Source organism: Bos taurus, chromosome 6 (assembly GCF_002263795.3).
Source record: "Bos taurus isolate L1 Dominette 01449 registration number 42190680 breed Hereford chromosome 6, ARS-UCD2.0, whole genome shotgun sequence".
NCBI lineage: Eukaryota > Metazoa > Chordata > Mammalia > Artiodactyla > Bovidae > Bos > Bos taurus.
In genome coordinates, this window is record NC_037333.1 from 88,939,446 (window position 1) to 88,952,133 (window position 12,688).

A 12,688-nucleotide genomic window follows, 5' to 3' on the forward strand; every position below is an offset into this window, starting at 1 on the left:
GCCATAAAAAAGAAATCAAATTGTGCAATTTGCAGAGGTGTGGAGGGGCCTAGAGACTGTTATACAGAATGAAATAAGTCTGAAAGAGAAAAGCAAGTATCATATAATATTGCTTATATGTGGAATCTGGAAAAATGATAAAGATGAACTTATTTGCAAAGCCAAAATAGAGACACAGAGAATGGGTGTATGGATACTGGGCGTGGGGGGAGGACTGGTGGGATGAATTGGGAGATTGGGATTGACCTATTCACACTGCTAAGTATAAAATAGATAATTAATGAGAACCTACTATATAGTACAGGGAACTTCTGCTCAGTGCTTTTGGGTGACCTAAATGGGAAGGAAATATAAAAAAGAGGGGATATATGTATACATATGGCTGATTCACCTTGCTGTACAGAAGAAACTCACACAACATTGTAAAGCAACTGCACTCCAATAAAAATTAATAAAAAAGAAAGTTTTGCTATGTTAAATTGAATGATAAAATTTCATTGACTACCTAGATCATTTCCAAATAAGATAAAATATAGACACATTGATTATTAAACCTAGGTTTGTCCACTTTTGGCTTCTCATTACAGAAAAACTAAAGATATTTCGTTTTTAATGATTATATCTTCTGCTACATTTTAAAACATTGTTATATTGTGAGGAAATGTATCCTACTAAAAAATATAAAACATATTTGCAAAATGCTGGTATTGCTTTGTTGTTCAGTCGCTCAGTCATGTCCAGCTCTTTGCGACCCCATATTTTGCAGCATACCAGGCTTCCCTGTCCTTCATCATCTTCTGGAGCTTGGTGTAGAATTTCACCATTGAAGCTTCCATTTTAAAATTCATTTTATTTATTTAGGAGTCGTGGCTTTCATGGGTTTAAAGACTGTGCATAAAAACCTGGTCTTCAACTTTTGCAAAAGTTAATTGGCTTAAAGAGGCACTTGTTCAAACAAGAAAATGAATTTGTTTATTGTACTAGACTAAGCATTCCTTTGCTTATAAATATTTCTGCATTTGGGTTGATAAGGATCTCATGAATTCAAGTGGCATATGAAGGAGAAAATAATAACAACCACAAAAGAAATCTTTTTACTTCATTTCCAAAAACAAGTGATTTTGATTGTCATTCCCAGAAGTCAAATTCTATATGATTTATAGATGCTGGCTACCTCTTGGCATGCTTCATTTACTTTACCCCTCCGCCTTTTTTTTTTTTTGGCAGCTCCTATAGATAAACTGTGGAGAAGGCAACGGCACCCCACTCCAGTACTCTTGCCTGGAAAATCCCATGGATGGAGGAGCCTGGTAGGCTGCAGTCCATGGGGTCGAGAAGAGTCGGACACGACTGAGCAACTTCACTTTCACTTTTCACTTTCATGCATTGGAGAAGGAAATGGCAACCCACTCCAGTGTTCTTGCCTGGAGAATCCCAGGGACGGGGGAGCCTGGTGGGCTTGGACACGACTGAAGTGACTTAGCATAGATAAACTGAGGAGAAGGCAATGGCAACCCCACTCCAGTACTCCTGCTTGGAAAATCCCATGGATGGAGGAGCCTGGTAGGCTGCAGTCCATGGGGTCGAGAAGAGTCGGACACGACTGAGCAACTTCACTTTCACTTTTCACTTTCATGCATTGGAGAAGGAAATGGCAACCCACTCCAGTGTTCTTGCCTGGAGAATCCCAGGGACGCGGGAGCCTGGTGGGCTGCCGTCTAAGGGGTCGCACAGAGTCCAGCAGGACTGAAGCGACTTAGCAGCAGCAGCATAGATAAACTGGAGTCCCACTTCCCCTGAACACATTCATTTACGTCAGTTCTGGGTTGGGTCCAGAGACCATTATAGCAAACACTTACTGTTTTTCATCAGTTACAAGAAATAGATGAGAGATTTGGACAGCATGATTAATGCTGAATACAAACTTTTTAAGTCAGTGAAACATGATGAAGTGTCAAAAACAGGACAGCAGATATTCTGGATTCCCACATTTAAGCAAATACGAACTCAGCAAAAAATTTAATTCCCTTTCTAGGAAGCTATCAGGTAAAGTATACATATCTACTGATTTCATTGTAGTGGTATTCTAACTATTCTAACATTGTAGTGGTATCTAGAAAGATAATTTTTTTAAATAACCTTTTTATTTTGAAATAATTTTGAATTATAAAAAGTTGTAAAGATAATACAGCTTTGGGGTACCCTTCATTCATTTTTCCCTTGTTGTACCATTTTTTACATCCTTGTGGTACACTGGTCAAAGCTAAGAAACCAACATTGGCACACTACTACTAATTTATATGAATTTCAACAGTTTTCTCACTTATTGTCCTCTTTTTGTCCCAGGAGTCAATGCAGGTTACCACATTGCATTTGGTTGTCACGTCTCTATATTTTCCTCTGGCCTGTGACAGTTTCTCCGTCTTTCCCAATGTTCATGATCTTGAAATTTATGGAGAATGCTAGTCTGCTATTTAATAATCCTCAATTTAGGTTTGAAAAATGTTTTCCTTATGATTGAAAACCATGTGACCCTTTGGAAGGAAGACCAAAGAGGTGAAGTGACTTTCTCATCACATCATATCAGAGAATCCATGATATCCACATGACATCACACTGATGATATTAACCTTCAACATAATTGTTTAGATAAGAAAATGTTTGCCAGATTTCTCTATGGTAAAGTTACTATTTTTACCAGAATTGGACACTCAGGCTAGATCAATGCCACAGTAGACAGTTACGCTGTTAGTGAAATCAAACTGTGGAGGTATCTTGTCGTATACTGTCTTTGCATTTCAGAATAAGTAAATTTGAAACATTCAGCTAGTGGAATTATAAACAAATTTTTTAAAACCACTCCTCTCTGAATGTTTTTGTTTTTTGGTTGCGCCGATTCTTCATTGCTGCATGCAGGCTTTCTCAAGGTGCAGTAAGAGGGGCTATCTCTAGTCATGGTGTGTGGGCCTCTCATTTCGGTGGCTTCTCTTGTGGAGCACAGGCTTAGTTACCCCATAGCATGTGAAATCCTCCGGGACCAGAGGTCAAAGCCATGCCCCCCGCATTGGCAGGCATATTCTTAACCACTAGACCACCAAGGAAGTCCAAAAAATTATTTAGTTAATTAATTAAATAACTTTTTTTTTTGGCCACACCACTCAGCATGCAGGATCTTAGTTTCCCAATCAAGGATGGGACCCATGTTCCCTGCATTGGAAGCGAGGTATTTTCACCACTGAACCACAAGGGAAATCCCCTGAAAATTTTAAATTATATATCACAGAGCATTGTTATAATAGCACAATGGTTAAAAGTCATTTCCTCTGGGTTAGAGTCCCAAGTTTCAATATCTTGTGAACTTTGGGAAGTTCCTTAATCTCTTTCCAATTGTTTCCTTATTTGTAACCTTAAAAAGTACCACAAAGATAATAACAAATACCTTCACAGAGATGTTTGAAAGATTGAATGAGTCAATATTTGTATAACTCTTAGAAGAGAGCCTGGAATTTGGCACCAAATCATTGTGCTGCATTTTGGGGTGGGTACAGAGGCTTAGTAACTTGGCAATGGTATGTGACAACTAAATAAATTAAACAGCCGCTTTCGTATTCACCCAGAACCCTGTGTACTCTTATAACTTGTCAGCTACCATGTTTGTTGAAAAAAAAAAGCAAATTTTCAGTGACTTGTTAAATTTGTGCTGTAGACAAAAATTAAGAGAGATTAGAGGAAAAATAATCTCTTCATGCCTTTCTGACTTTTATAAACTCTAGAAACTGAGCCTGCATTACTTATAATTAGAAAACAAAACAATACATTTTACAACTTTTAAAGCCTAACTTTTGTATACCTGGCTTGTTTCCCATGAAATCCCCCAAAATAATTGATAACAAGGGAAGAAATAACACAAATTCTCAATTATTCCTGAGCTTGTCACCATATTTTATAGCCTTTATATTGTTTTTCATTTCTATTGCTTAAAACAAATATTATGACTCAGACAGTTAAGAATCTGCCCCAAATGCGGGAGACCTGGGTTCAGTCCCTGTGTTGAGAAGATCCCCTGGAGGAGGGCATGGCTACCCACTCCTGTATTCTTGCCTGGAGAATTCCATGGGCAGAGGAGCCTGGAAGGCTACAGTCCTTGCAGTCCTAAAGAGCTGGACAGACTGAACAACTTTCACTTTCAATACAAATGTTAATACTCCTTTAATGTCCCAGGTTTTTCTTTCAGGATCATACTGAAAAACACTAGAATATTTTTAAAGACAGTTGTTTATTTTAATAAGACTTTTCCAATAAATAAGGTGAAGAGTGTTGAATTCAAACTCCTTTCTAACAGATGAAGTGATTGAAAACAAGGCTACAGAATAAAGCAATGATAGATCTGAAAAGTAGCAACAAAAAGCAAACAAGCAAAACCACCCAAATCCCATGTACGTGCATCTCCTAATAGAGTGTAACTGTGCATTCTTTTCAAAAAAACTAATACAGAAATTTTTTAAATATAAAAAGAAAAATTGAGAGGTGAACATTTCTATTACCTTTTTTTTCTTTATCGTAAGATTTAAAACAGAGTTTGTGTTTAGGTTATATTGAAAAAAGCTATTTCTATTTTATCTGTTTAAATGTTTACAAATATTTATAAGGCATTTATTCCCAGTCAACTCTCACACATGTTAACTCACTTCTCATAACCACTGTGAGGTGAGCAAGGAAACGTTTAACACTGTGTAGGTTTAGTTCAGTTCAGTTCGGTCTCTCAATCGTGTCTGATTCTTTGTGACCCCATGGACTGTAGCACACCAGGCTTCCCTGTCCATCACCGTCTCCCAGAGTTTGCTCCAACACCACAGTTCAAAAGCGTCAGTTCTTCGGTGCTCAGCTTTCTTTACAGTCCAACTCTCACATTCATACATGACTACTGGAAAAAACGTAGCTTTGACTATACAAACCTTTGTTGACAAAGTAAAGTCTCTGCTTTTTAATATGCTGTCTAGGTTGGTCGTAGCTTTTCTTCCAAGGAGTAAGTGTCTTTTAATTTCATGGCTGCAGTCACCATCTGCAGTGATTTTGGAGCCCTGCAAAATAAAGTCTGTCACTGTTTCCATTGTTCCCCTATCTATTTGTCATGAAGTGACAGGACTGGATGCCATGATCTTAGTTTTTTGAATGTTGAGTTTTAAGCCAACTTTTTCCCTCTCCTCTTTCACTTTCATCAAGAGGCTCTTTAGTTCTTCTTCACTTTCTGCTATAAGGGTGGTGTCATCTGCATATCGGAGGTTATTGAAATTTCTCCTGGCAATCTTGATTCCAACTTGTGCTTCATCCAGCCCGGCATTTCACATGATGTACTCTGCATATAAGTTAAATAAGCATATAAGTTAAATAAGCACAATATACAGCCTTGTGTGTAGGTAATAGATAGCGATGAAAGTGCTGTCGCTATAGGCTGGCTGGCTGTGGGATGTGAGTTATCACCCACTGAGTTGGGCTGCCCAGAGCCCTGTTCCTAGATGCCTGTCCCTAGGCCAGAGGCCACTTTTTTCTTCTTTTCCCACTCCTATAGTATTCCATGTCTCCAGGAGGTCTGAATCTAATCTGGAAATTTTGTTCAGTTGCTAAGTTGTGTCTAACTCTTTGCAATCCCATGGACTGCAGCCTGCCAGGCTTCCCTGTTCTTCACCATCTCCCAGAGTTTGCTCAAACTCATATCCATTGACTCTATGATGCCAACAAACCATCTCATCCTCTAGTGCCCCTTCTCCTCCTGCCCTCAATCTTTCCCAGCATCAGTCTTTTCCAATGAGTCGGCTTTTTACATAGGGTGACCAAAGTACTGGAGCTTCAGCATCAGTCCTTCCAGTTAATATTCAGGATTGATTTTCCTTAGAATTGACTGGTTTGATCTCCTTGCTGTCCAAGGGACTCTCAAGAGTCTTCTCCAACACTATAGTTTGAAAGCATCTTCAGCCAACCTGGATAACTACACTTCAACCTCTAGACTTCATGTTGAGTCAATGCAAGAGCTCTAAAACTTCTGATGAAAAAATAGTAAAGGCATCAGGTGAAAAAACTGAAATTTCTGGTCAGAAAAGAGAGACATCAATATTTCAAGAAAAAGGAGGACCAACACTGATGTTCCCCCTTCAGTGAATGGAACAGGATTTTATGTGTGTTTTCCTCTTTATTTCATCAGCACACATCCGTGTAAGGGTGCTATGCTGCAGAAAGCATTCTTTTGTGTCCATGCGCTATTTTGTCCAAAGACAGACCAGAAGAGGAGACCCCGACCAGCTCACCCACAGCTTCAGAGTGACCACCAACCCCATATTCCCAGACCAACTCTGAACCCTTCTTAGGTGGAAAAGGAGATCTGCCTCAAATTTTGGAAGTTCCAGTGTTGCTAAGAGAATATTGAGTTGAACAGAACACAAAACACTAGATCGTTTTACAGCCCTCAACTTTCACTGAAATTAACCCAGAATTCAGCTTTTGACACTGATCCCAGTTCTCATGTATGAAATAAGCAAAATTGAATATAGAGAGGCAGAAATATATAGAAGCAGAGGATAGATAACTAAACAATATCTACATGCTTACTTCTCTTTAATTCCCCCAGTCTGAAGTAAAGAAAACGAACTCTCTAAGACCACCTCCCCAACCCTGTGGGGGTCTCTCCCCAGTGTTCCCAGAGCTTTCCCCTCTCCCTGCCCCGCGACCAGGGTGGCCTGAGACGCACAGCCCCCATCTGGGCTGGAGCCCCAGCGTGGTGGAGGGAGACTCACCGTCGCGTGGGGATTTGGGTACAGGGATGACACCTCAGTGCGCTGACTACGCGTGAGGCGGGCGGGGCCCCCTTCCTTCCGGACCGGGAATTTCCCTGACCCCGGGGCTAGCAACGCCCTTCTGATCAGGATAAAAGGGGTTCACTCGGTTCGGGGAGCCACAGAGCCCGCTCAGCCAGCGCTCCCGCCAGCCTTCCCGCCGCCGCAGACACAGACCCTCCGAGCAGACACCCATGGCCCCAGCCGCGAGCTCCGCCCCCCGGCTCCTCCGCGCAGCAATGCTGCTCCTGCTCCTGGTGGCCGCCGGCCGGCGCGCAGCAGGTGAGACCCGGATCCCCAGGGCGGGACGGGGGTGGGTGGGTGCCTGTGAGGACAGCCCCTAACCCACTCTGTCCTTCCCGCAGGGGCGCCCGTGGTCAACGAACTGCGCTGCCAGTGCCTGCAGACCTTGCAGGGGATTCACCTCAAGAACATCCAGAGCGTGAAGGTGACAACCCCCGGCCCCCACTGCGACCAAACCGAAGTCATGTAAGTGTCACTTCCGTTGCTGTCCTCGTCATCACCACCCACCGTGCCGATGCCCCCACCCCGACCCCCAAATGGGCCACCCAACTCACGTAGATTCTTCCTTCTCTCTGCAGAGCCACTCTCAAGACTGGTCAGGAAGTGTGTCTCAACCCCGCCGCTCCCATGGTTAAGAAAATCATCGATAAGATGCTAAACTAGTGAGTTGTGGTTTTTATTCATCGTGTGACTAGAGTCATTCTGCCTGCTGAAAATTATATCAGAGAAACCTAGGATTTAGCTGAAGGAATGAAAAACCACTATTTCAGAATTAAATTTGCCATTAAGGTCATTAATCTGCTCTGATGCCAGAAGAACATTGCCAATGCTTTCCATCATGGCCTTTGACTCTCCCCATTCAAATGAATGTGGGTTAAACTGCTTTCATTAAAATTCTCACTGCTGTTGGACAGTTCAGTTCAGTCGCTCAGTGGTGTCCAACTTTTTGCAACCCCATGGACTGCAGCACTCCAGGCCTCCCTGTCCATCACCAACTCCCGGAGTTTACCCAAACTCATGTCCATTGAGTCCGTGATGCCATCCAACCATCTCATCCTTTGTTATCCCCTTCTTCTGGCTTCAGTCTTTCCCAGCATCGGAGTCTTTTCAAATGAGTCAGCTCTTCCCATCAGGTGGCTGAAGTATTGGAGTGTCAGCTTCAGCATCAAATAGAATTGGCTATTTGTAGCCAATAATACAGTGAGTACTGCAGGCCCCACCTCCATTCCTAAATAAGAGTATCAGAGAGCCTAGAGGCATCTGCCACACAGTATAGCAGGTGGCAGGCAGTAACCACTTGATGCCAGGCTGGGAAGACTGGACTCAGAAATCTCTGGAACCCAGGGAGAGGGAAAGGAGAAGAGTGCTGTTTCAGTCTTCTGGAGCAGCTACTAAGGAAAACCTTTTCTTCCTGCAGGGCCAGCTCTAACTGACCAGGTGGAAAACAGAAGCTCTTGGATGGCTGTTCCAGAAGTAGACCCTGCCCCTACAGAAATCAAAGAGGGAAAAGAGGAATCACCAGCTCCTAAGGCCACCTGGATCAGGCTTAATATGTTTGAACATCTCTTAGGAGGGTTCTTCTACTTATTTACTTATTTATTTATTTATGTGTTGCTTGGGTTTCAAAGATTCTATGTTAATATTTACATGTGACATGATTAAGGATGTGATCAAATCTACTTGCACATCCTGTCATTATTGGTATTATTTATTTTATGAGAAAAAAAGTTTATTTAGTCCTGATTCTTACTGAGTTTGAAGTAGAAGGTTTGCAAATGTTTGCCAGTCATGAAATTAATATTTCTGAGGAGCCCACATTATGCCAGCCCTTGTGGCAGAAGCTGGAGGATCGAAACAGATAGTGAACTCATTGTCGGGTGGGGGGATACATGTTTTTGTGAATGTTTTTGTAAATGCATGTGTTTGTAAATGTTTAAAAGAATGTTAGTTATTTATTGAAATGATTTCACAGTATGTTGTCAGCATTTCTCATGTTGAAACTTTAAGAGCTACAATGTTCTAAATACCCTTTGGACATTTTATGTCTTTCTTGTAAGGCACAATGCCTTGTTTCATGTTAATTATGCAGTGCTTTTCTATGTCTGAGAAAAGAGAAATCTAAATATTTATTGATGTTTTTACAAAGAACATGAAAATAAAATATTTCAAACTAAACACTGTTTATTTCATTTTTTTCTGAGGAAAACCATTCTACCTTTACTGGATAAATCTGATGATTTATATCAACATTTCTTAGCTTCTTTTTCTCCTCTTGGACATTCATTTGCTACACAGATAAATCAAACTATCAGTTCAGTTCAGTTCAGTTCAGTCGCTCAGTCCTGTCTGACTCTTTGCGACCCCATGAATTGTAGCACGCCAAGCCTCCCTGTCCATTACCAACTCCCGGAGTTCACTCAAACTCACAGCCATTGAGTCCATGATGCCATCCAGCCATTTCATCCTCTGTCGTCCCCTTTTCCTCTTGCCCCCAATCCCTCCCAGCATCAGAGTCTTTTCCAATGAGTCAACTCTTCACATGAGGTGGCCACAGTACTGGAGTTTCAGCTTTAGCATCATTCCTTCCAAAGAAATCCCAGGGCTGATCTCCTTCAGAATAGACTGGTTGGATCTCCTTGCAGTCCAAGGGACTCTCAAAAGTCTTTTCCAACACCACAGTTCAAAAGTATCAATTCTTCAGCACTCAGCTTTCTTCACAGTCCAAAGCTCACATCCATACTTGACTACTGGAAAAACCAAACTATAAGTTATACTTAATTTCATCTGCTGATAGCTGTCACCCTCCTTGGCTCTCACCAACCCAAGAATGTGCTTTTCCAAACTGTGCACTGGCCCTTTCCCCTTAGTGTGAGAGTCACTATAATATTATGAGAGCAATAATAATATATGGCTGTTTTTTGTAAGGACCTTCTTGTACCTTGCTACTCAAGTATACCTCTTTAAAAATTTCTTTTTTGTTTTTTTTTAATTCTTGTAGCTATCTTTAAAAAAAGTGTTATCTGTTCTGCCGGGGACCAGCCCCGGCTGATCCAGGGTATTCGAAGGAGAGACGGCGTAGGCGAAGATCAGGAAACAATTGCTTAATTAAATGTTAATTAAGGATATAAAGAGTAATAGAATGAGGATAGCTCAGTAAAATTCAGTGAAGAAAAGAGGCTGAAATAAGGATAGCTCAGTGAGGAAATTCAGTGGAGAAAAGAGGCTGAAATAAGGATAGCTCAGTGAGGAAATTTAGTGCAGAAAAGAGGCTGAATAATTCAGCCAGAAGGTAAGAGAAAGAACGACATGGTGAGACCAAGTTTCGGTGAACAAGGCCCGCACTTTATTTTTCAAAGTAGTTTTTATACCTTAAGTTATGCACAGAGGATAATGGGGGAAGGGGTAGAGTCTTGCAGCAAACCAGGCTTTCTTCCTGCAAACTTATCATATGCAAAAGCTTAGGTGATTTGCATCATCTTCTGGCCCGGAGGCCTGTTAACATTTTAAGACCTTTTCTTCAGAAAACTTATTTTTCTCTAAAGGTGATTGGTCAGGAGCCACCCTCCAAAAGCATTAGATACAGTTGCATTCCTACAGCGCAAAGGTGTGGTGGGCTACAACAAGAAAAAGAATTAACTCAAGGGTCCCAGGTTACAAACATTAAAGCTACTATTTACACCAATTATATTAATCAATACACTGCCAGGGACACAGCAGGTAAGGGATATGGAAACTTAGCAGCAAACATTGGCCCAACAAGTGAAAATCCCTTCACCAATACAATTTCTAATCAATCTTTTAACTACTCAAAAGAATCTGTGTTTAGACAGTTTAGAACATCTCCTGCCTCTCACAGTTGGGAGGCTCTGAACAATCACATGAGGCCGGAAAAACCTATTCAGGCAGGCTAGAGGATTTCCAAAGGAGTTTGTAGGTTAAACACTGTCACACCCAGGAATTATTAACTGGAGCTGTAAGCTAACTTTTTTCAGAGAGGTAGTGGGGGACAGCCCCCCGTAAAGTCAGAGGTGTAGGTGAAAGCACAAAGCAGAAAGTAGGCAGATTCTGGTTTTGGGGGTATATGCTCGAGAATTTCCAGGGGGACTCCTGAAGCTCGATCCCGCCTTTGCGTATGCCGAGCCTCCTTCCTCATGACCTTTGTCATGGGCGGAGTTCCTCACGCTGGCTACCGGCAGTGATAGAATTCCAGTTGAGCTATTCCAGATCCTGAAAAGTGCTGCACTCAATATGCAATATGCACTCAATATGCAATATGCCGGCTCCCGGCACTGTTCTTTATTTTTTTTTAAAATAACTATTTATTTATTTATTTGGCTGTCCTGGATCTTAGTTTCAGCATGCAGGATCTTGTGTCTTCACTGAGGCATGTGGGCTCTAGTTCCCTGACCAGGGACGGAACCCTGGTCCCCTTCACTTGGAGTGTGGAGTCTCAGCCACTGGACCACCAAGCAAGTTTCTCTTGTAGCTGTCTTAACAATAACCCTCATTTCATTGCTTTGGCTAAAGGATTTTTCAAACAACTATTAACAATTTAGTGAAACTGGCAGTGAAATGATAATAAAGAGGATTTTTTTTCTTCAGGACTCAAAGTACTTTGTGTCATCAATAGAAGCACAAAAAGTGAGTGGCTGATAATATATAAAAGATCTAATTGACATTTGGGTTCAGTTTTCTAACTTTCATAAGTAACTATCTCTGAGTTTGGGTTTCCTTGGTGGCTCAGATGGTAAAGAATCTCACCAAAGAGTTTAAGGTTATCCCAACCCCTTACATCAGTTTATCAAATGCAGTAAAATGGTTTTAAGATTTGAATGTGTTAGTTACCACCCTTCAGCATGTTTTCTTTTCCTTATATTAGAGTAGGATCTCTAGTCAGTCAAAAGAACAGGTTTTTATGTCAGTTTATCTCCATTTAGCTATCTCCATGCCTCTAGAGCTTCCCCAGTGGCTCAGTGGTAAAGAATTCACCTGCCAATGCAAGAGACAGAAGAGATGTGGGTTCAATCCCTGGGTTGAAGATCCCCTGGAGTAAGAAATGGCAACCAGCTCCAGTATTCTTGCCTGGAGAAGCCCATGGACAGAGGAGCCTGGCAGGCTATAGTCCATAGGGTCGCAATGAGTCCCACATGACTAAGCACAGCACACACACACAGGTAGCAAGAAACAACCTCTGTGAGGTTAGTTTCACACTTACAAAAGCTAAAAAAGTGATCATCTCTTCATAATTCCAATGTATTGATTATGAGATGAGAAGAAATAAACTGTGAACTACAGAATAAATTAAAGCCAGTTGTTTAGATGCTCCCTAAATGCTAGCATTTGCTCCCTAATCCTAAGTCAGAGGACATGGGAAAATGTTTACAAGTGTGACTCACTTGAGAGAGAGTTCAATTAAGCCCTCACCCTTAAGACCAGTCCTTACCCTCAAACGTGGGACTTGCTATATTGGCCACTTAGCACTTGTCAATACAGAACACAGCCCCTAAAAGCAAAAAGATGTTGCTGTTCATTTTGTTGATGAAAGACAACCATTTCAAAGAATCATATTTACTTCAGAGTAAATTCCAGCTCTACCAGTTGTGGACTGTGTGCTCTAGGGTAAGTTCCTGATCTAACCTTAATTTCCCTTCTACCCAGTAAAGGTAATGACAGAACACTCTTTCTGAAGTTGTACAGGGATTTAAACGTTATCAGTGTCTCCAGGAATCTGCCATTGGCCCTCAAGGCCAACTCCATAGGTATCATCTCAACTTCCAGTGCTGTATCAAGTGGATATGCAGTGTAGTTTTGACATCGAATTTCCCGGGCAGTTCCCA

General features: G+C 41.5%; 1 protein-coding gene across 2 annotated transcripts; it reads left to right on the plus strand.

Moving 5' to 3' along the window:
• The first annotated feature begins 6,948 nt into the window (after positions 1–6,948).
• CXCL2 (chemokine (C-X-C motif) ligand 2) lies at positions 6,949–9,020 on the plus strand. 2 transcript variants are annotated; one of them, NM_174299.3, is given in 4 exon segments: positions 6,957–7,109; positions 7,193–7,316; positions 7,430–7,513; positions 8,269–9,020. In NM_174299.3, coding segments are annotated over 4 exon segments (297 nt in total). In that variant the 5' UTR covers positions 6,957–7,021; the 3' UTR covers positions 8,270–9,020.
• Positions 9,021–12,688: the final 3,668 nt, after the last annotated feature.

What these genes read in the sequence shown, in the direction of transcription:
- CXCL2 (XM_005208062.5), top strand. Translation starts at nt 7,022, where the DNA reads ATGGCCCCAGCCGCGAGCTCCGCCCCCCGGCTCCTCCGCGCAGCAATG. An exon ending in CGCCGGCCGGCGCGCAGCAG is followed by an intron (nt 7,110 to 7,192) that starts GTGAGACCCGGA and finishes TCCTTCCCGCAG; the next exon opens with GGGCGCCCGTGGTCAACGAA. An exon ending in TGCGACCAAACCGAAGTCAT is followed by an intron (nt 7,317 to 7,429) that starts GTAAGTGTCACT and finishes TTCTCTCTGCAG; the next exon opens with AGCCACTCTCAAGACTGGTC.